This window comes from Leuresthes tenuis, unplaced genomic scaffold (assembly GCF_036924035.1).
Source record: "Leuresthes tenuis unplaced genomic scaffold, fLeuTen1.0.hap1 SCAF_19, whole genome shotgun sequence".
NCBI lineage: Eukaryota > Metazoa > Chordata > Actinopteri > Atheriniformes > Atherinopsidae > Leuresthes > Leuresthes tenuis.
In genome coordinates this window covers 9,598,724-9,622,256 of record NW_027325373.1, presented here as the reverse complement: position 1 = coordinate 9,622,256, position 23,533 = coordinate 9,598,724, and the positions used below count along the sequence as shown (strand labels likewise).

The following is a 23,533-nucleotide window of genomic DNA, read 5'->3' as shown; positions in this document are numbered from 1 at the left end:
CACTCACACTCACACCAAGGGACAATTTAAAATCTTTACAATACATTAACATGTAAATTGTTCTAATGTCATTCTGTAACTCGTCAAGATGGTTCTAATTTGAGCAGGCTTTGGCTGTTAAAAAGTTACATACTGAAGTTGTATGTATACATCTAATTTTATATTATCATAGATTTTAAGATGAATCAAAAGAGACAAACTGTCACTGTCAATGAAAAGGGTAAAAAGTAGAATATTTAATTAAAGCTGATACATATTTCACATATGTCAACAGATAAACAGATTTAACCTACTTAACAACTACTAAAGTCTAAGACTCCTTTTCTGATTGGATACGTGTTTCATGCGATACCAAGGCAACAGCAGACAGGGGCGGAGCTAATAAGCAAGTGACAGCATAAAGAAAACTTTGTTAGCTAGTTGCTAACTTCGTCAGCTGTTCAACGATGTAATTAACGCGAAGCAACATACAAGAAATACTATAAAAGTAAGCCTTGTTGTTCTTGTTTACTCGGAAATTATTTAAACTTAAGTTTGAGGTTGACTTTGGTTGTTTATTTTTACTGGTAAGACTGTTAACCTCTGTCAAATAGCTGCTAGCTGATGTTATTTAAGCTAATGCTCTATGGTTAGCTATCTCCAACAGTTTATTTAACCACGTAAAATCGGTATCAACATTCAGTCCATTTGATGTTGACTAATTACACGAGCTTAACATTTTCATATGTATTTAAGACTTGAGTCGGAAGTAAGATGACGAGGGGAGCTGCTGCCAAATACTGCTAATGGGCAAATCCAGGTTCCTCTTTTCATGCTGCCTTTTTCGTTCCCCAAAACTTATAATACATCCATGGATTCTGACCACACCTTGCACAGTATAACGCCACTGCGCTTTGGCAACAAAGTTCATGTGTTGTTTGGGCCAGAGGTTTATCGTAGTTGGGATTCTTGTCTTACAGGATGGACTGTCACGAGGAGGATGGAGACCTGTGTCAATGGGCCAGCTCAGTAAGCACCAAAACTTCTTTTAAAGCATATTTGAAAGAACAGACCTAGGAAGCGGTAACCAATTCACAATGCTGACAATTTTTAGAAAGAAATGAAAGCTATCTGTATGATGCTTTTATTTAATGGATTTACCAATCAAACTTAATCATGTTTAGGTGCTGATGAACAGCAAGAGTGAACTGAAGGCACGAGTGCAGCAGTTTGTGGAGGACAGGATGCAAACCACAATGGTATGAGATACTCAATCACTGGCAGCATACATTTTGTAGAAGTGAGGAGGACAGTGCCCTGAATGCATTGATTCTTGCTTGGATGCTTTTTTTTGTGGGTTGGTTGTGATGATCTGGGCTGTTTTTTTTAAGTATAGTTTGTGCAGGTTGTACTGATAATGTGGGTAGATGTGTGTGGGTATAATGTGGGGGGGCTGTGCACCCATGATTGAGCACAATTCATGTAAGACCTGTACTGTATATTTTGCATGTTCATGCACGCACACACCCACACACACATACATTAATTTGCTCAGTCACATGCTTATCATACAGTTGCTGTGTCGTTCTGTGGGTTCAAACCATCAGTTTGCTGGTGTTGTTGCTGTTGGTGTTTTTTTTTTTCTCTGTATGTCATCCTGCAGGTGCTCCTGATGATTCTTCGCCTGATTTCCCCACAGAGGCCAAGGATGTCTTCCGTTTAGTCTTTCTACAGATGTAGCAGCTAGCTGTCCAGTTTTGTCTTGTTTTTCTCATCATCTTCTCGTATAATTTCTATGTATCTCTGTCTCGTTTCCCTCGTTCTCTCGTTCTTGTCTGGTTCGGCATCAATATGTATAAAGTATTGTAAAAATGAAAGTAAATATGCAGTACTGGGCATCAAGGGGAGCTTCATATTCATAAAGCCTAGTCAGATTACTATTCTGCTTGCAATGATGCTGGACAGGACAAGAAAAAGAATCAGCATGCATCATTTAACTGACCCAATTTTGGACTTTGAAGAACAATGTTTCTGAAGTAGCAGCCTATATGTCTTGTGAGGAGCTACACCACAGTGCCTTCTCATGTGACCACGTTATTGTTCTTGTCTGTTGTTCAGCTTACAGGTGTACTGATTGGAGCGGCAGTCGCAGTCTCGTTGATTGGGATTGTGGTGCTGTTTCTCTACAGGAGATTCAAACTTGCTCGTGAGCCATCCACCTCATTCTGAGCTTTATGTTTATGTTATGATGAATATTTGATTTGGTTTTTGTGAACATAAAATGATATTGTCCTCAAGAAGACTATGTTTTCTCTGAAAAGTTCCTCAGAATATCATTTAGATGTTAACGTTTCAATTTTTTTATGTTTGAATTCTCCAACTAGGTCAACAACAGCCTGGTGTGCCTCATTATCGCTTCAGAAAGCGGGATAAAGTGCTCTTCTATGGAAGGAAGATAATGCGAAAGGTCTTCTCTATTTCCATTTCTGAACACACAAATTTACTGTATTGAATTATAAATAGCATAATGAATTTGATGAATAGTTTTATGTATTTAAGTCAACATTTATTCTGACTGCTTTTTCTCTGCAGTAAACAAAATTTAATACATTTCCTCTTAGAATCTGTGTTTGTATCTAGCCGTACTCCTGCTTGAAGAAAGTTTTCTGTAAATTCTATTGTTATTTTTATGTAAACGTATGCAGTAAAACTAAACAGTACTTGGGTGCCATAGCTGAGTAATAAATGTTGATCTCTGTATTTATTAAACACTCCACCAGTCCAGTCATCTCTCACATCTCACATCACTTTTCATTTATAATAAACAAGATTGTGTTCCTGCCTTTTTAAGGTCCAAACGCTGTCTTCAACTCCTCCCCCCTCCTCTACCTCAGTGTCAAGGCAACCACAGCGCATACGCAAAAGAACCAAAGTTTTGAGCATAGCTCGCAAGTATGCATCATTTTTACAGTTTCAGTTGTTTTGAAATTTGTTTTAAGCATTATATATTGATCATTTAAAATTTTAACAGAAATGATTTTGTTCCAACAGGATCCTGAGGATCCGTAAAGACCCTCCCACCCTACAGCCTAAGGAACCCCCTCCCTCTTTACTGGAGGCTGACCTCACAGAGTTTGACGTTCAGAGTTCAAACTTGCCCTCAGAAGTCCTCTATATGCTAAAAAATGTCAGGTAGACATATACAAAATTTCCCATTTGTTTACTCTTGTAAATAGTTTTTTTTCCTCTTTTTAAAAAAAAAAAAATATATATAAAAATTAAGAATTTCTGTTCTTTTGTAGGGTTTTGGGTCATTTCGAGAAGCCTCTGTTTCTGGAGCTGTGTCGTCACATGGTATTTGTTGAGCTGCAGGAGGGCGAAGGTCTGTTCAGGCCAGGAGATGATGACGACAGCATCTACGTTGTTCAGGACGGTCGACTTGAACTCTGCATCCAAGAGAATGTATGTGGTTGGTCTCCTGATCATATTCTTGGATTAATTTAGAAACAGAATTGCCTTCAATATTAGACGGCCTACTATGAGTTTTATAGTGGTTCTTTTTCACCGTTTTACTGTAGGTGATATGACATTACACTCCACATTGTACATTGTAGAGTACAAAGAACATTGTACTCATGACTGCTTGTCTCTCTCCCCTCCAAAAGCTTTGTGTATAGATAATATGAACAGCAGAGGGCACCAGCCCTCTTTAGTTAGATGCATTTTTTTAAATACCTATTTGTCTGACTCTACAATTAGTACTCCATTTTGTTGTTTTTTTTAAAATTTATTTTCCTTCTAGGATGGTACAGAACCAGTGGTGAAAGATGTGCTCCCAGGAGACAGCGTTCACAGCCTGCTCAGTATTCTGGACATTATCACCGTGAGCTCCTATTTATTCTCTCTCATTGCACATCGGATCTGGTTTCTTTCTCATTTGAACTTTGATCTTAATCTGAGAGAGAAGTGGATCTAACACTGAGGTTATTATTCAACCAAAGACTAAGTAGTAAAAACAAGCTTGGAAAAACTTGGAGTTTAATCGCAGTATGGAAATTACAATTTAGTTGTGTGTTGGGCTTTTTAAAAGCATACACATTTTTAAACATTTTAAAGCGATATCCCACTTACTTGTACTGTCAGAATGGTGTTTAGAAGCACATGTACATGTAATAAATTGGGGAGGAAACAGTCTCAGCCCAGTTAACCACACCATGCAGAGTTCTTTGTAGATTTACAGTTCTATGACAGTGCTCTGTACTTTTAACACACTTTTTTTTTCTCTGCTGTTTTACCAGGGTTACCCAGCTCCATATAAGACTGTATTAGCGCGGGCCGCCACTCGCTCCACCATTTTGCGTTTACCAGCTTCAGCCTTTGAGTCAGTCTTTAAGAAATACCCAGAGACACTTGTGCGAGTCATTCAGGTAACATATTGGCAGACAGCAAATATGCAGTGTATATCTAATATAGGCATAACTGCAAAATATTTAACATATTCTACTCTGTTTACCTGTTGTTGGATTTTGTTTGTTGTAGATAATCATGGTGCGCCTCCAGAGAGTGACCTTTTTGGCATTGCACAACTATCTGGGTTTAACAACTGAGCTCTTCAATCCGGTAGGAGGGGAATTAATTAGTGCACGCATATTGGTGTGTATACAAACAGTCACATAGAGAGGCTTACATTGAACATCTAAGCTTGACTTTTGATCACAATTACACGTTAACAAGCACTGAAATGCATGTGCACATATGGTCGCACATATGCAGGCTAATTTCACACAACATTAAGCGCATCATCATAAGTTGGTCCTTATGACAACTCTGTGAAAATGAATAGGAATGATCACAGGATAGGAACCTTTGATAATGGCTTTCCTCTGACTTTATTATTTTGTGTTTAGCAATTCCTTGTGGATGGGTTTCACTTTCCTAATAACTTTAAAATGTTATTTTATCAGAACAGTTCTTGTTTTTCAAAATGGCAAAGGGATTTTGATAAATAAAGTAAAGTTGAATTTCAATAAGAAAGCGCCATCCATCAGTGAATGTCACAGCTGGGTATTCCCCTGTATCCACTGGCAAACCTTGGATGTACAAAACCTGCGTCCTGAAGATAAGCCTCTGAACTTTAAAGGATTGTAATTATTTTTCATGATTGTATGTCACATTTACACAGTTGTGAACAGTTGTAATTTCTTTACAAATACCCCAGCCCAAATTAAATGTATGTGAATACTGATGTATATTAGTGCGATTGCCCTGCTTTACAGACGATACCACATTTCAATTTATTTGTTTATTTATTAAAATGTTTTGAGCAAATAGTTTTTTGCCCACATCTCAGACTTAAACTGAAATGCTAATTTCTTGTTGTTGCTGCTGCTTGGTCGACAGGAGAGTCAGGCTGTGCCTTTGTCCAATATAAACAACGTGATGGCTGAGGCAAATTCTGGAAAGATGACTCGTCGGCTCCACTTTCAGGATGAGTTGTCTCCTGGGACCACTGAGAGCACTCCAGAACCAGGTCAAACACACATGCACAAAAACCCCAACTATTTTCTATATACGTACACACATTTCAAATGAAGCTGTTACTGACCCAGCACTGAAATGTTGCTTCACCTTAAACAGATGGTGTAAGGGACAGTCCTTCAAACAGGAGGCTGCGATCTATCTCGATGCCCACCGATTGCACAGGTGAATAATTGCTTTGGGCAAAGATCATCAATAAATGGCTTTTGCATGCATTGGTTGACCTGCAGACATTTATTACTGTCACCCACTGAGAGCAGGGGCACTAACAGACACATTTAAACTCCTGTGGCTCACTATTTTATCTTGAGTTACAGGAAATGACCTGAACATGGCTTATGAACGAGCTCGAGTCACTATAGAGGAGGCTCCATCCAGTCCTGTCCCTCACAAAGTAAGACTTTCCCGCTGATCCACTTCACTTCTTCACACAGAGGTGACACGAGATGTTTGCTGTGTAAATGATGCAAAATATCTGAGCATCTGTTGCGCATTTTGCTGTTTTCTGGTCCTCCAGTATAAATCACACTTTTGTGCCTTACTCTGTAGTCCAGTCTGAAGAAGAATGTCACGATGCAGCAAACACCATCTGAAGTGTTTCACTATACTGACAGCGGGGGGCAGTCTGATTCTGTCCACCTCAGCAAGAGCAATGCAATCCTCCTGGCTGCCAAGAGGGATCTACTGGGAGTTATACAGCTGCAGGTAAAGATATCAATGTTTACATCATTCATTAAAAAACAAAAGCTATTAATGTTTTCTCTTTTCTTTAAAAAACACATTGTTCTTTTGCAGGACCCCAATCTTCTTGAGGGAAGAGTGACCCTTCACCATGTTAAAGCTGGTTCTGTTGTAGCTCGTCAGGGTGACCAGGTTAGAGTAACCACTTGCATAACATAGTTTAGAGTAGTTGGACGAGGAAATTCAACAAGAAAACCTCAAGTTATATACATTTATGTCTTGGGACAAAGTAGAAAACTACAACTTTGAGAATAATGGGATGTTTTTTATTGTGGAACTCCATTAATGCCTAAGCATTAAGTCTATGCGCCTCCCTCATCTGCGCCTCCCTCTGTGTTTTTAGGAGGTGAGCATCCAGTTTGTGATTTCAGGCCTCCTTCATGTTTACCAGCGAATGATTGACCGTGAAGAAGATACACGTCTGTTTGTGACCCATCCCGGTGAGCTGGTTGGTCAACTTGCTGTCTTGACTGGAGAGCCACTCATATTCACTGTTCGCGCTCAGCGCGACTGCAGCTTCCTCTCTATTTCCAAAACCCACTTCTATGAGTGAGTCACGTCGTCAGCAATGTGTGTTCAATATCGAAATATAGACTGTAAACTGAGAAGAGACACTTGCATGCAAATATTTTAACTGAGTTCTGAAACTGTTCTTTGATTTTTCTTCTCTGCCTTCCTTTTAATGATTACTGTTAATTTCCCAGGATAATGCGCGTGGAGCCACAAGTAGTCCTGAACGTGGCTCACACGGTGTCGAGAAGGATGTCATCATTTGTCAGACAGATAGACTTTGCTCTTGACTGGATGGCTGTGGAAGCTGGAAGGGCTGTTTACAGGTATTTTGCTAGAAAGCATTTGTCAAATGAACAGATGTGTCAACTGTATAGGCATTACTGTACACATCTGAGAGTGGAAAAAGAATCATAAGTGCTACATGTAAACAATCGAGCCAACTAAATTAAAGTTATCTGTATATTTTTCAGGCAGAGGGAGAAATCGGACAGTACTTTTATAGTGCTGAGTGGCCGACTACGTTCTGTGATCATGAAGGAGGATGGCAAGAAAGAGCTGATAGGGGAGTATGGACGTGGTGACTTGATTGGAGTGGTAAGCACCTTGACAGGAAGGAAGAAGATGGATGGGGAGTAGCAGATAGACAACCTTCCAAAAGTACTAATGACTTTATATGGGGTTAATCACCTCTTGAGTTTTTCCTCAGAATAAACCAAATTAAAAAAGTACAAACTGGTAAATCCATAAAGACATTATTCATCACCAGGATTTGAAAGCTTTTCAGATTCATAGCATATTCACTGTCAGGATCTATAGTTGACTAAACAGGCTGGTCCTCAAAGGCATTTCCTTATATTATGTGTTTCAATTATAAAAACTCAACCAAGTACATCTTATGAATATTTAACAGACAAAAGTAATAATAGACTTGTGCAGGAAAGCTGAAATTTAATTTAAATAAGAATTATTGAGAACAATTTATCTTTTTTTTTCATGCTCTTTCTTCTAGATTCCTATTGGAAGAGCTTTAAGTACATTTAGATGGAGGTCTTTTGCCTACCTGCTAGAGGAATATGGGTTTGAACAAAACATTTACATAATGCCTCATCTAGTTTGGTTGGATTTATTCTAATCACAGTTATTATACAATTAGTACTTATTAAACTACACAGTATATCAAAACCGTTCCCAGTAATAAAGAATCCAGACTGTATGTTTTTTCTCAGTTTCATATGTTTCATTCTACAGACTCGGGGTATATTGTGTTTATTTGAATAAGTTTACATCCAAAAGAACCTCTTTAATTATGTATAGAATATTTACAGTCTCCACAACAAATTTAGAGCTGTTTTTAAAAGTCCCTCCTCCTGTTGTGTAGCAGAAGTTTTTTTTTTTTTTGTGACACATTGGCAACCTTTGTGAAGCTAAGTCACTTGGTGTTATTCACCTACTTTCTAACTGGCTGGTTTGCCTGCTCCCAGCCATAATGCTTCTAATAATACCTGGGCTGATGGATGCTATGGTTACTGTTACTTGCAGGAGGGAAAATTGTCATAGCAGTTTCTATGATAGTGAAAAAAAGATTGCTGTAGACGTGCCTAACACTCTGAGACGTATTTAGCCCCAATGTATTGACGTCAGCTGTTGATGATGAAATGGAGAGATATTATTTCTAGCTTTTTTTTTTTTAGTTTCAGTCACTTTCTTTTTTTATATAAACTCTGGCATTCTTGTAACATTTCATGTCTTCAGTCAGAGTATGGAAACGTAACCAACTTAACTTATTTAAACTTAAAGGACTCAAATTATGATATTTTTTTTTCTCAACTTGACACAGTTCTTTTGAGGTTCTAATGGAATGTCATAGACATGCTTTGGTCTATATTTACAGGAATAAAGTGCCAAAACACTCTTTCCAACTATGTCTTAACAGTCTTATTCAGAGCCTCTGATTTTAGGAGAGTGTGCCTTTTTTTTTTAGATTCATTGCACAGTTTTGCACTATCATGCATAAGTAAATTTTGACACAAACTACACAAACAATACTGTGTGAGAGCATGTACGTTATATATAACCCAAGAGCTCGCACAAGCCCACAGCAAACTGAGCTCTGACTGCCACACTCCAAATTCATGGAACAATCCTTGACTGGCTGTTTTATGAGGGATTTTAGTTATTCTAGTAGTAATAACAGTTAAGTGTGTGAATTGGCAGAATTGCACAACATGTCATTTTAAAAAGTCTACGAACATGCTAACTTCACTATGGCCAAAAGAATCCATCCATTTATCGTATTCACTTTGTTCAAGTAAGGGTTGCAAAGAGCTGGGGCTTATTCTATCTGCCACTGAGTGAGAGGTGGCATTTCATAAATACTTGTGTTTGCCTTAAGTACTTAGTTACTTTGTAAAAGCAGCCACAGACATATATAATCCATTTAGCATGTCATACATTTAACTGACAGTTGTTTACTTTGTCATTTGTCAACATTTTCTACGTCGTTGGTTCCAACGTGGTCTGGGTATTAACACCATGCGGTAACATGGCTGGTGTTATATGGATCCATTTCTTGTAACTGGCTGTTGCCGAGGTGATGAGATGTAAAAATTCTTCCGCAGTTAAGACAGTAAATACTTGTGAGGACTTCACACAAGCCTATGTTTTGTGTATGACAATTCCATTCATCATTGGACACTGCTGGACACTTGGAATGAAAGATTGAAAACATTCTGTAGAAAATAAGTGCTCGCATTGATTAGCGTTAGGTCATTTGGTTGTCCTTCAATGGTCGCTAAGTGCTTCTCAGACCTAAGTGATCGAATCTGAGTGTGTTCTCATCACGTCCTGGTTGCATTCACACTTACATCACACATGATACATGTTAGCACCAGCTCCGAACAGCCTCATGGATTCATGACACATTCACATTTTGTGTGATCCATCCACAAAAATGTGATTTGTAGCCAATTGTGTGTTGGATTTTCAGACCACTTCAGAGCACATGGGAATGTGTCTGTTTGTACCTGTGCTTACTGCTGAAGAGACATAATGTTGTTCATGCCAACAGGTGATGATTCTCTGAGCAATCAACAGGCTGCAGTGTTTCCAGCACACTGGATAGTATCTGCTCAGCCTGCTTTGAACACTTAAGCTGTCTACCAACAGTGCAATTATTAGACTACTCTACATTTTTACTTGACTTATTTTTACTGTCTCGTAAAAGTATACTAAATAACAGCTTTTGTGTGCATTTCCTGTGTCTGCAGGTGGAGGCCCTGACCCATCAGAACAGAGCCACAACTGTGCACGCTGTTCGAGATTCTGAGCTGGCCAAGTTACCAGAGGGAGCACTCAGTTCCATCAAAAGGAAGTTCCCACAGGTATTTAATAACCAAGATTCCAAGTTAGTTAATTGAATGCAAAAATTCCGATTAAAAATTCAGTTCAAAATATATATTTTTTTTACTAGGATTGGTGTGCAGCGACATATTTGACAGAGTACATTTTCTTCATATAACTTACATCTCAAAATATATATTCAGGAAGTGACGTGATCTAACCACTTAAAAGAACCGATTTTAAAATGTTTGTTCCTCTTAGGTTGTCACTCGGTTGATCCACTTACTTGGTCAGAAGATTCTCCAGCAGGTCAATGGTCCTCTGACAGGTGTGTGCATTATCTGTAATATTTGGTTCTGGCTTAAGCTATTGCATCACATCTGTATGCACACCACTGCTGGTGCTGAGGAGTATTTTCCTTGTCCCACAGTTGTGGGTGTTTGTTTTTTAAAAAAAGGAAAAAAGGTACTGTTAAGTTTGATGTTTAGAAATCTGTAATGTCTCCAGCTCGCAGTTTGGCACTCCACACTCCAGGAAGTCAGTGGGATGCAGGGAATCAAGCTTCCAACCTGTCCACTGTGGCAGTCCTGCCTGTATCAGAAGAGGTGCCTTTGACTACTTTCACTATGGAGTTGCAGCATGCACTCATTGCTATAGGTAAGCCAAAGATGAACGGGAGGTCCTGTTCACCTGATATTTACATTGCTGTTAGCCTGCTTTCAAATACCTGCCTGACAGATTCGAAGCAAACTTTTCAAAAGTCACTAAAATTGTTTACAGATTTGATGCAAAAATACTAGGCAGCAAAGTGTCATTAATTTAATTCAATTTTCAATTCAGTTTCATTTATATAGCGCCAAATCACAACAAACGTCATCACAAGGCACTTCAAAGATACAGCTCAAATTAAGCCAATTATAATCCAACTCATTGTAATACAATCATTATTTAATCAATTCCAATTAATTAAATTCTAAATTAGTTTAATTCATACATACAAAGCCGATTAAAGAAAGAGCCTAATTACGGAAACCAACAGATTGAAGTAAAACTTCTCTTCGATCCAATCTCCCATTGGGTGCATGCATGAGGTGACAATGGAAAGAAAAAAAACCTTCCTTTTAACAGGAAGAAACCTCTGACAGAAGCAGACTTGTGAAGGGCGGACATCTGCCTTGACCGGCTGGCAGTTGACAGGACAGGAAAAAGGGAACAACAGGAACCGTAACACCAAGCCAGGGATACCTGCTGAGAAAGAGAAATACAGGTTAATAACAGCAATAATATCACATGTACATGGAGACTGAAGGGAGCAGAGTGAAGAGAGATGCATCATGGGAGCCCCCCCCCAGCAGTTAGGCCTGTAGCAGTACTATGGGATGTTTCAGGGTCAAATCAGCCATCCCCAACTATAAGCTTTATCCGATAGGAAAGTTTTACAGCTGTAATAAACAGAGCAGAGGACACATTGCACTTGTGGTTAATTGGAAACAAAACAGATTGGAAGATGCAAACAAAACCTCCTTCAAGAGACAAAATGGAGGGTTCTTTGGGACGTGATTTTTTTTTTTCAGTTAGATACGCTATCATTTCTTTTTTTCTAAGTTTAAGCTCAAGCAGAAACAGCTGTTTTTCATGTGAGCAGTCGTGTTCAATTCTTGCAACATCAGAACTAACTCACAAAAACATGAGACTATTTTACTGCCAATTTTATGTCTGAATTTTGCAAAACTCACAGCACAGACTAACAGACATAATTACGTCTGATGATAAGTTATTTTGTGCCATTAATACTCCCGACTATGATGTGAATGCTCTGAACTTCTCAGTGGATCAATTTTAGATATCTGCTTACATCTTTGATTGAACTTACATAAGAGGGGGAAATGACATAAATCAGGTTTCACTACTTTGAGTTTTTAAGGCTTTAGGTAGGAGCTTAGCAGAGAGTTGATACTCTGGATGTATAAGTGTTGAAAATGTAGCACCCTCTTTGTTTTGATATAGAAATGAATAAAAGGGATGTGTGCTTGCCAGATGAAAATCTGATGAATGGTTACTACCGAACAATCGCTTTGCCTCTGCTTTTGAAGTCACACGTATGAAGCAGGTTCTCTGGGAAGACATTAACAGTGATCTGCATTCATACAGGACCAACACTTCTTCTGACCAGTGATATTATCAAACAGAGACTCGGAGCTGCAGCACTGGACAGGTATGTTTTTTTGTTTTTTTTTTTAGAGATTTAAGTTTTCTTTTGGTTTTCATTCTTTATGCATTATATTCTCCTCAGAAAACCTCTGCTAAAACAAGTCAACGTCAAGTCTTGTCTTTGTCATAGGGCTCATTAGAGATTTTCTGCACCTTTGGCTTTCTGTCTTTCTAACTTACTCATTCGATCATTTTAGATATATTTTATTTCAAAAATAGAAAAATTGATCTACAGTATGCATCATTAATTGAATCCTTTCCTTTTAAGTGTCCATGAGTACCGGCTGTCCAGCTGGCTGGGCCAACAAGAAGACATCCATCGCATAGTTCTTTACCAAACTGACTACACACTGACCCCATGGACACAGCGGTGCATTCGTCAGGCTGATTGCATCATTATCGTGGGACTGGGGGAACAGGACCCTGCTGTCGGGGAGGTGAGCTGGTAGGGTTGGGTTACAGATGGAGCGATGTGACACGTAAGAAGAGGGGTGAACTTGGGAAAGGTCGCTCCTGTTCACAGAATCTTGGACTGCAGCATTGTAACGAAACATTGTTTCATCAGTTTATGCTGCGTTTATCAAATATTTTCATTGCAAGTCCATTATCAATTATCTAGTTAATTGATATCAATCAACCGTTTCATTTTTAGCTGCACTTTTGCCTCTAGGACACTCCAATTTTATTTATTTTCTTTTTGTTCATTCCAATATAATATACACTCACTAAGCGAAACATTAAGAACACCTGAACGTCGAGAATCAGTATCGAGCAGACAAGCATCTGTGAAGGCACATTTCCAACCTTAATTTGGATGGACTAGAAAAGCAGTGGCAGGTTCTAATCCTATCAGGCATGAACAGAAATCTAAGACCGCTGTAGTGCAGACTGACCAGAACTAGAGCTGAATAAAAACAAATGTATCAGGTAACCCTTGGTTTCTGAGGCATGCTGACTTAGAGGCTCAGAATCTTGTGTCCACTGGCGAGCTGGGATTAGCTAGTGGTTTATAATGAATGTGTTCTTGGCACACTTTGGGCCCTGAAATACCAGTCAGCCATAGATTAAACGCCACTGCAACTGAGTGTTGTTTGTGACCATGAGTATCCATCTATGGACACAGTTAATCTGTCATCTAATAGGTTATTTCAATATCATAATTGTTGTCTCAAAGTGAAAGTTATCAGATCTTAATTCACTGAAACATCTTTGAGATGGTACAAGAAAGGAAATATGCAGCACAAATAATGCAGAGATTATGAAGGCAACTATGTCAATATGGGCCAGATTAAGGAATGCTATTTGTCATAATTATTTAAACATTTTGTGGAGTTCTTGTAACGTACAACTGCATCTATTTTGAGAGCAAAGAGTGGCCAAACACCAAGAGCTTTGATGTGAAGGTCACCCCTGATCATTAAACCTTCGGATCTTGGTTATTCCCAGATGTTTAGCCAAAGTAATGGTCAAACAGGCTCAGAATGGTTTGCATTGGACTCTTGGGCATATTGGACAAATGCGTTTTGAGTGGATGGAAGAGGCATGATGTGAAAATGCATGTCCAGCTATCATAGAGGAGGTTATTGCCTTCAAACTGGAAAAAGAAATGTGTGTGCCTTTTAACTGGAAATGCAGGGAGAAACGGAAAGATGGATCAATATTTATTTAAGATCAGAATGAGTCATGGCTCAGGCTTGATTTTTATCCTTCAGGACACACATGCAAGCATACACACACTCACTTTGCTCATAAACTAAACCTTCAACAGAGGCAAAAAAAAAAGATACACACACACCTTTCATTACACTGTTCATGCAAAAGTAAGTCATGATAGAAAATGCCTTCTGTAGGAAATTGCACCTTAAATATTTCTAAATGTTATCTCCAGGATAATTATTTCTATCTGCTTTAGGGGCTATCCGAATTAACAGATGTAACAATGAATACACAGAAGTTGCACTGATATGGTCATTTAATAAGTCGTTTATGTCGTTTATTATGCTTACAAGATCCTGTTTAGGGATTACAGGACCAGTCCATCCCAGGGTTAATGCAGAAAAGACAGCAATGCACACTCACACCTATCGCCAGTATGGAATCACCACTTAACATGCATGTCCTTACCCTGTGGAAAGAAACTGGCGCATCTGGAGAATACCTGCCAGGAATTGTATTTGATCTTTCAAAACTCCAGTAAATGTTTCCAATCGTGTGCGTGATTGCAGTCACATGACCTGTAGTAGTGCAGGTAGTGTGCTCACCTAAACATCATGTCTGTTGTGGTAAGAAACGCACAAATGAATAATATTCTGAAACGTGTGCTCGTTGCCTTCCCCCCTAGCTGGAGCGCATGTTGGAGGGAAGTGCAGTGCGTGCCCAGAAGCAGCTGGTGCTGTTGCACAGAGAGGACGGCCCTCCACCCCAAGGAACTGTTGACTGGCTCAACATGCGAAGCTGGATCTCCAGACACCTCCACCTCTCCTGTCCCCGAAGGGTCTTCTCTAAAAGGAGCCTGCCCAAGCTGGTCAGAAAAGCAAATTTAACCTTTTTTTTTAATTTTTTTTTCTTCCTTATATTTTATATATAGATCAAAGCCTTTTACTTTGTTCCAATTTGCTCATCCACTCCTAGATTGTATTTCAGTGTTTTCTCAAAATCTTTTTTCTTTGAAGGACTACATGATAGTTTTCATCCTTTCAGTTCTTTTGGTTCTGAAAATCTTACTCTGTATCTCTACTTTTGTTACATTTACTTTGCTTTTTTTTAACAGTTGGAGTTGTATCAACGCGTGTTTGAGAAGCCAGCAGACCGCCACTCTGATTTCTCCCGCCTGGCTCGCATTCTCACGGGCAATGCCATCGCTCTCATCCTTGGAGGGGGAGGAGCCAGGTAAAATTTGTAATTGTAATCCAAACAAAAACTTAAATGAAATATTAAGAAGATGATGTGTTTGGGGTCACATAGATTTAATAGAAACAGCATATCTGTTTCTTTTTGGTCATTTAGTTAAAATTCTCTCTCTTCCTACTGTTTATTTCCCATCCCTTCTATCCAGGGGTTGCTCCCAGGTGGGTGTAATGCGGGCGCTCTGTGAGGCTGGGATCCCAGTGGACCTGATAGGCGGGACTTCAATTGGCTCCCTAATGGGGGCTCTATATGCTGAGGATCGTAGCCACAGTCGCATGAGGATGAGGGCCAAAGAATGGGCAATGGTGAGAGTCAGAGCAGCACTACTTGTGTATCATATCCAAATCTTACATCAATTTCATGTTTTATAACTTTAGCAAACCTCTTGAGATTGTTGCATATAATCAGCTGACTACAGATTTTGGACCTTACTTTTATTGTATTTTTTTTTTCAGTGTACTTTTAATTCCCTTAGAATTGGTATTAATAACTGACGGAGAAATAATTTAGAAGAGAACAGTAACTTGTTTGGAAGAAAAACGGAGTTCATCTGTTTTCCTTTTGCAGTTTCCACAGAGAGAATATTCCTCATATGGTTTAATGGACTCAGTTGATTAAAGTAAACCATTTTGTGCACATTGAACATAAAAAGTATTACTTGATTTACACATGCAGCGCTTTAAGGTTTTAAAATATGAATTTATATGGATATGCATTAATTCACATTAAATGTATGTAAACACATAAACAACAATTGAAGTTGTTTAGAGGAAATAAACGTAATTTCTTGCTGTCTCTTTAGGAGATGACTTCCGTGTTTAAGAAGGTTCTGGATCTGACGTATCCAGTGACTTCCATGTTTTCTGGTGCTGCCTTCAACTCCAGTCTAACCAATGTCTTCAAAAGCAAACAGATTGAGGTGAGATTAGAACTAAAACTGGGAATGAAAAGTAGTAATTTTTTCACATATCATGTGCTGTTCTGACATGATGTTTTGGTTTTTGGTGCAATGTTTTGTGTATGCAGGACCTTTGGATCTCGTATTTCAATATCACTACTGACATCACTGCTTCAGCTATGAGAGTACACACTGATGGTGAGGTTTATCAGTTTACTTTCACGGCTTTCATTTAAACAAGTAGTACTCCAAGAATTCCCTGTTTGTTGTTTTAGGTTCTCTCTGGCGGTATGTCCGGGCTAGCATGTCTCTTTCGGGATATCTGCCTCCTCTATGTGACCCCAAAGATGGTCACCTACTGATGGATGGAGGCTACATCAACAATCTGCCCGGTTTGTAAAACTCAGTCTTTACAGTTTTAATATTTAAAGGGATAGTATGAAGTTGGCAGTCCTTCTCTTTGTACCTTTTAATATCTTCAGTTGTGTTATTTTGTTTTCTTTTGACTACCAGCTGATGTGGCGCGCTCCATGGGGGCCAAGGTGGTGATAGCTATTGACGTGGGCAGTCGGGATGAAACCAATCTCACTAATTATGGCGACTCGCTCTCAGGCTGGTGGCTGCTATGGAAACGCTTCAACCCTCTTGCTGAGAAAGTGAAGGTGATGAATTGATAAGCAAATGAGACACAACAAACTGTTCTAGGATGTCTAAAAAATAAATTAGGCCTATGAATAGCCATGAGTATATTTTTAGAGGTGTTCTTCAGTGATCCAGAAGTTTATTTCAACAGGTGTTGAACATGGCAGAGATTCAGACTCGCCTGGCCTACGTTTGCTGTGTGAGGCAGCTCGAGTCTGTTAAGAACAGTGACTACTGCGAGTACATCAGACCTCCTATTGACAGATACCGAACTCTGGAGTTTGGCAAGTTTGACGAAATAGCTGTAAGTTTGAGAAAAGACTTCTGAACTCTTTGATTTATAATGCTTTTTAAAATGTGGATTTTGCTAACACATTTAAAACACATTCATTAATGCTTCACATTGTTTGGTGCAAATTTTAGCCAATGGCATATACAGGAATGTGAATGACATGTTAATGTTTGGGTATTTTAGGAAGTGGGATACCAGCATGGCAAGACTGTGTTCGACGTGTGGAGTCGCAGTGGTGTAATCGACAAAATGATGAAAGACAGACACCAGGAGGAGTTCCACAACACCCAAAGCAAGAATAATGTAGGTTTGTGGGGATATACAGAATGTCTTGGAATATATGACAAGAAAGTCAGTTCTTCTTTGGATAAATGACATTTATGTCTCTGCCAAAACAAGCAAGTTAGACATTAAAACAACAAAATTAATTGGGTTCGAGTAATAGCACATTTCTCCCTTTAAACATTGAGTTACATACAAATAAATGCACAGTTTAATTATTGATATACGACTAAGTAGACCTAAATTAATATTTAACAACCGGTCCTTTCATTAATTCTAATAATACTGCATCTAATACAAGGACAGCATCTGGCAGTGTTAAACACAAGGAAATTCCTGGGAACACTTGTTTCAGTTTTCCAGAGAACTGCAAATGGGACAGAGGTTTGCCCTTCAGCATGGCAACAACCCTAAGCATACTGCAAAAGCAACACACAAGTAGTTTAAGGGTACACTTATAAGAGTGTTGGAATAGCCTAATCAAAGCCCAGGCCTCAGTTCAATTTACAATGTGTGGTACGAGTTTAGCTTTGCAATAAGCCAGCCGAAACCGTCCAGCTTGAAGGAGCTGGAGCAGTTTTACCCTAAGGAATTGGCAGCAGTCACAGTGGATATATGTGCTAAATCTACAGTGTCATACCCAGTAACAAATGATTGACTTTAAAGGTGTGAATACTTACGCAGGCTCAATTTTTGTTTGTTTTACAAGTTAGTGTTTTGCACATTTAGATTTGCAGGCATGTTGTTTTGACCACTTGAGACAAATTTCCTAAAAATCTATTTCAGTCTTAGATAATAAGGCAAGAAAATGGGAAATATGCAAAAGGGGTGAACATTTTTTAAGCTACTGTACTTTGTTAAGTGTGTCTAACACAGAAATCAATTTACTCTACACCAAAAATAACTGGGGAGAGAAGTTACTGATATGATTGTAGATTTAAAATGTAACGCTGTCTCATGACAAGCTCCAATTCCCATTCTCTAAAAAAACAAAAATCAGATGCTACTGTGGAATGCATTTCTAAAGGAAAATAATGCAGGTCTTTCCCTAAAAATCTTGATATTACAAGCTTAGTATTGTTACAAACAAACTAGCAGAAAATATATAACTAATAAAGTTAGATCAGATCATACATTCGGTTGTTGACACAAGAAAACACAACAGTTATAAAAAAAGATTGCATGTGGTCTATTAAAGAAAGATGGAAAAGCTTACATTTCTGTATTAATGTTAATGTATTGATGTTAATTATTCATTTTAATGGGGCAGCTTAGAGTGAAAGATGAGTGCCCTGTGCACAACCCAGTGGACATGAATATGGTCTTTGTGAAATCCATCTCATAGATGTCCCGTTTGGTTGCATAAACCCAAAATGGCAGCTAACCAGCTAAATGGCACTTTGAGTTTGAAAAATTGAAATCCAGCTTCCGATGCGTAATGTCGAAGTTGGCGTGCATCTTTTCCATGGTGTTCATGAGCTGAAAATATTCCTCTTTCAGGTGGTGACGTGTCCCAATGCTTCCTTCACTGACCTGGCAGAAATTGTGTCCCGCATTGAGCCTGTCAAACCTGCTCTTGTGGACGGTAAACGTTCTGACACACTTTAACTTTGCCATTCTCAGATTAAAAATGTTGACACGATTTCAGGGAGATAGATGTACATTTTTCTGTTTTCCGCACCTGCTCTTATGTTTTTTTTGGCTGGGGTTCTTTATTTTGTTTGTGCTTTATTTTGTTCGGTAACCAGTATATTTGACCAAAAAGAAGAAATGGACTGAATCTTTATTGTAGATTAGATAATATCATATGGATTATGAGTCTAAACCAGAGTCATCCTGTTTGCTACATACTGATGAAACGCTACAGATAGAAAGCACGATCTGTGCAAATTCGATGTTTTGAATTACACATTCCCAGCAAAGTAATTACTATTCAAAATAGATTCAGGCTTTAGTGAAACAGGAGCTGTTGTTTTTATCAAATAACGCCATCTTCAACACCAATAATGCACATTTTGCCGTTCTGTTTTATTCTCCTGCTCACCTGCTTGCATTTGTCACCTTTTCCACACCCGGCACATTTCATCTCTTCACCCACGCTTTGCTTCTGTGCATCCTGTCCTCCACTGTTTCCCTTCATCAGAAGAGTCAGACTACCACACTGACTATGAAGAGGAGGCACTGGAGAGTGCTCTGTCTGACATGGAGATGTACAGTCACTACGGAGAGCACACTGAAGGGGAGGAAACTGCTGACACGGTGTGAACTTTTGGTTACGACATCGGACACTAAGTGGTCTCTTCTGTCTTCTATCACATTTTAGACTTTAGACGTAAACTGTGTACTCTGGATGAAGGGATTACTTTTTTTGGGTTGCATTTTAAGTCCCTTTCTCATAAATGCAGACTCTCAGGAAGGCATTGAGGGATTATCTTTTAAATGTGGCACAAATGTCCTTTTGGACATCTCAACTACATTGCAACTACATTCATAAAGTAGTATCGAATGTGCTGCTATAGCCTTGATTGATCAGATTTATTGGCCAAATATGAATGAATTTAACACCTTTTACTGAATGCAGTCTTTTATATAACCTGGCTTGTTCTACTCATCTGCACGAAGCTGATCAATTCTGGAAAAAATCTCCAGGTATTTTAATGGTATTTCAAATGGTTTGTAATTTATTGAAAAATGTTTCTATCATGCTGACAACTCACCCTGCACTCAGGGGCATATCATAAGTTGTCACTGGATCTGACCTGGATTCAAAACAGAAAATAATGAAATATCTGGACCAATTGATACTCAATAAGGCATTTCATGGGGACTTTACATTCCCTTAAGTCTTTACTGATAGGATTGTGACCAGGCACAGATGTAAACCACAACATACCAATTCTATTCTTAACACAAGATTTGTTTGAATAATCTGTTTTAAATTGGATAAAAGATACGATATAATATATATTTTTTTAACACCACTTATTTATTTCTTCATTTTTTTAACCTTGCTGCTGTTTTCCAGGATGAAGAGCTGGGGGGGAGACATGCCCGCTACGTTACGACATTCACCCACAGCCAGCCTCCAACTGTCCACAACAGTTCACCGGAGGAGCCAACCAACCAGCAAGTCCATTCCAAACAGTCCATTAAGTAGGGACTGGTCTAATGAACTCTGCCTTAACTGGTCATCACCATTAAACTTGCCTTTATTTGCCACATTTTCCCTCCAGCCTGTCCCTGATGACTCTACTTGTAAATCTGCTCTCGGGTGCAATTACCACTTTGACTTCTGTAACCTGGCCTTGTTAGCTGTGTGGCTGACATAGATGAACAATCCCCTAAGCTGAATACAAGCATCTAGAATCTAGCGCACAAGTATTCTGACTTTATCGAGCTGTAACAAGTCTAACCATTTCTCATATTGAGATAGTTGCGAATGCTTCTTAAAACTCAACATGAATCATACCTGGGATGAAAGACGGGGCTGGTGAAGTCACTATTTCCATGAAATACTCATCACTAGGATCCAAGTAAAAACACTTACTCTGTGTTAATTATTCTGACTTGAGGTGGTTAAAGTGTCAGTTCTACTATTTTTTTTATTTTTTTTGTTTTGTTCTTGCTGTTTAAACTGACAGTTCTGGCATATTTTCCACCCCACACACAGATTCAAAAGATTCCACAGAAGTGGCATAAAGTTTCATATTTTCTGACATGACTCTTTTTGCACTTTTTAATTTCAGTAATTGAAATTTCTTCAGAAAACTGAAAATATTTCAAATGACAGCCTTTACTTTCCTGTGTCACAAGCCAATAAGGGTCATTGGGACTTCATATATATATATATATATATATATATTTAAAAAAGGGGATCCATTGCACAGTAGACAGTAAAGTGTGTGGATTGTCACGAGAGTTTCATCAGTATTAACAGTACTAAATAAGTGATACTCGCCCACATGTATGTTGGTTGGCAGAAATCTCAGACTTCTTCTTTAAAATTGAACAGATCACACTGAAATATTTGCATGAATGAATATGACCTGATTTAAGTAAATGATTAATTTAGACTGATGAACTTGTGTTTGAGACGTGACAATGCATTTCAAAACTCTGAACCAAGGCCACATTTAAGGACAGGTTCATGTTTTTCCTCTTGATTCAGTACTTTTGTCTGTTTCTATAATCATTGATCCTTTCATACCGGATTCAAATATGTAAAAAAAATTTTTATGAGAATAACATTCCGGTATTAATTTAATGGGGCACAAAATATTTTCATCCTAGAAAGGGAGCTGCACCCCCCCCCCCCCCCCCCCCAAAAAAAAAAAAAAAAAAAGACGTTTTCTACACTTGTGTCTATGAAATGATTCTTCCTTAACTTGCTTGCCAAACCGCACTAATTTAAAAACTAGCACAAAATAGGCAGCACGGCCCATGGCCGTGGCTGCCAGCGCAGTTTTGTTTTACCAGTGTGCCAGGGACATGCAGGGAATCAATGATTGCAGTCCACTTCAAAGCACTAGTTTCCCTCTTGGCTCCCGAGGGAGCCAACCCCTCCCACCCCCCCTTAAATCTGTTTTCTGGCTTGAATCTGAGACCCAAACCAAGCAGCAGAGAATGTGTGACTGGAGCTCATCTCGTCTGTGGATAGTTCATTGACCGGAGCTATCGCAGGAATGTGTTGAAGCAAATGATTTGGCTTGGATTGTTTTTTTTGTTTTTTCTAGGTTGTTTGTCCTGGTTTTGTTTTGAAAATTGACCATTTCAGTGGCATGTAAACGTATATATTTCTTGTTTATTTTGTTTTCAGATTCTAACATTCTAAGGCCAGCAGGTAAAAATGAACATAAAAAGTATGTATAAACTGTAGCCCTGGATGGTTTTAAGCACAAGTCACAGGAGTTAGACAATCAGTCCAGAATGCAATTTAATGCACAACTTATTGAATCATTGTACTGCTTTAGTTGATAAATCCATTGAAAGAATATTTCTTCATAGGTTTACCTCAATCTTGGCTATAATTTTTTCTAGAATTGGTGATTTTCAATATTTAAGTCCTGTAGTGGCTATTTCTGGCTCTTACTATTATCTTGTGTTGTATAAAACAACTGCATCTAAAATCCTAGCAACGGATTTAAATGGTAGAGTAAAAAATGGTTGTGAAAAAAAGGTAATGCAACAAATTCACATCCTGGATTTGATAGGCCGATAACAACAAAGATCATTCAAAAATGGAATCAGTTTAGCAGTAGATCCCTTAGCTATGGACTCGTCTTTAATACAACTAAGATATACTTTTTATTTTTTAAGGCCACAGATGCATCTCAATCCTGATATTACCGCATTAAGCGGAAATCAGCCAACCAGATTGGTTTGAATGAAAACCTTTGCAACTTTTGTAATATTCATTTTCTTCCCACTTGATATAGCACTCTGTACCACTCACTGTATGTGTCATCGTAAATACTGGTGCTACAGTGCCTGCAGCCTTAAATGTGTGGACAGCAAGAAAAAAAAACCTGTGATAAACACTATGGGGGGGGGGTCCCCATATGGTGTTGGTGAAATTGAGTCTGGACAGAGAATGTGTGAGCACAGCGGAGAAGGGGGGGGAAAAAAAAGCCATTTACCACTGAGATGATGTTTATTTATTTCTTTTTAACATAATAAACCAAGCACAATGCATCAATGTCGCCTGGCAGAATGAATGTTTCACTACTTTATTAAATGGGTCACCGTAATGAATGAAGCGCTGATTTAATGGATGTGCCATGAAGTAAATGTAACAAAGCCTTAGGTGACCTTTTTTGCAAAAATGACTCGTGCCCTCAGTTAACACTCACTTGGATGATTATATTGTACAAGAATGTTTACCAATAGGCCTATAAGATGTGATATTGTCTGGCTTTTTTTTTGTTTTTCTCTGACCACTTGTTACTAATAAATCACTGTTTGTTGCTGTAAGCAGTTTCTTTAATTTCATGGTACTTTAAGAGGATTTCGATATTTTTTTTTTTTTTTTTTAAGGGCTGCTGCTGAACATCAATTAGCCATGATTGAAGAGATGATTATGTTTTAATTAGTCATTTTCTCTTTGAAGTTTTTGAAAAATTGCGCATCCCTCGTGTCTCCAGAAGCTGAGGCCGATTGTTTCATCAGTGGTCCAGATCTAACCGTTTTTAGTG

At 38.6% G+C, this 23,533-nt stretch overlaps 1 protein-coding gene across 2 annotated transcripts; it reads left to right on the top strand.

The window, feature by feature from the left end:
• Nucleotides 1-370: 370 nt before the first annotated feature.
• LOC140276529 (patatin-like phospholipase domain-containing protein 7) lies at nt 371-22,955 on the top strand. 2 transcript variants are annotated; one of them, XM_072371248.1, is made up of 36 exons: nt 371-487; nt 960-1,008; nt 1,164-1,238; nt 2,098-2,185; nt 2,364-2,446; nt 2,831-2,931; nt 3,031-3,171; nt 3,282-3,441; nt 3,782-3,862; nt 4,278-4,406; nt 4,519-4,599; nt 5,380-5,509; nt 5,617-5,682; nt 5,835-5,911; nt 6,067-6,222; nt 6,313-6,390; nt 6,602-6,807; nt 6,963-7,094; nt 7,242-7,365; nt 10,038-10,151; nt 10,372-10,438; nt 10,618-10,767; nt 12,262-12,325; nt 12,590-12,758; nt 14,663-14,845; nt 15,092-15,210; nt 15,377-15,533; nt 16,031-16,147; nt 16,255-16,324; nt 16,402-16,518; nt 16,640-16,788; nt 16,920-17,072; nt 17,244-17,363; nt 18,843-18,927; nt 19,486-19,601; nt 20,368-22,955. In XM_072371248.1, exons 2-36 carry the CDS (start codon nt 961-963, stop codon nt 20,497-20,499), a joined length of 4,038 nt encoding a protein of 1,345 aa, XP_072227349.1. In that variant the 5' UTR covers nt 371-487; nt 960; the 3' UTR covers nt 20,500-22,955. The 2 variants fall into 2 exon arrangements, with proteins under 2 accessions (XP_072227349.1, XP_072227348.1); XM_072371247.1 differs by having other exon boundaries at nt 5,829-5,911.
• Nucleotides 22,956-23,533: the final 578 nt, after the last annotated feature.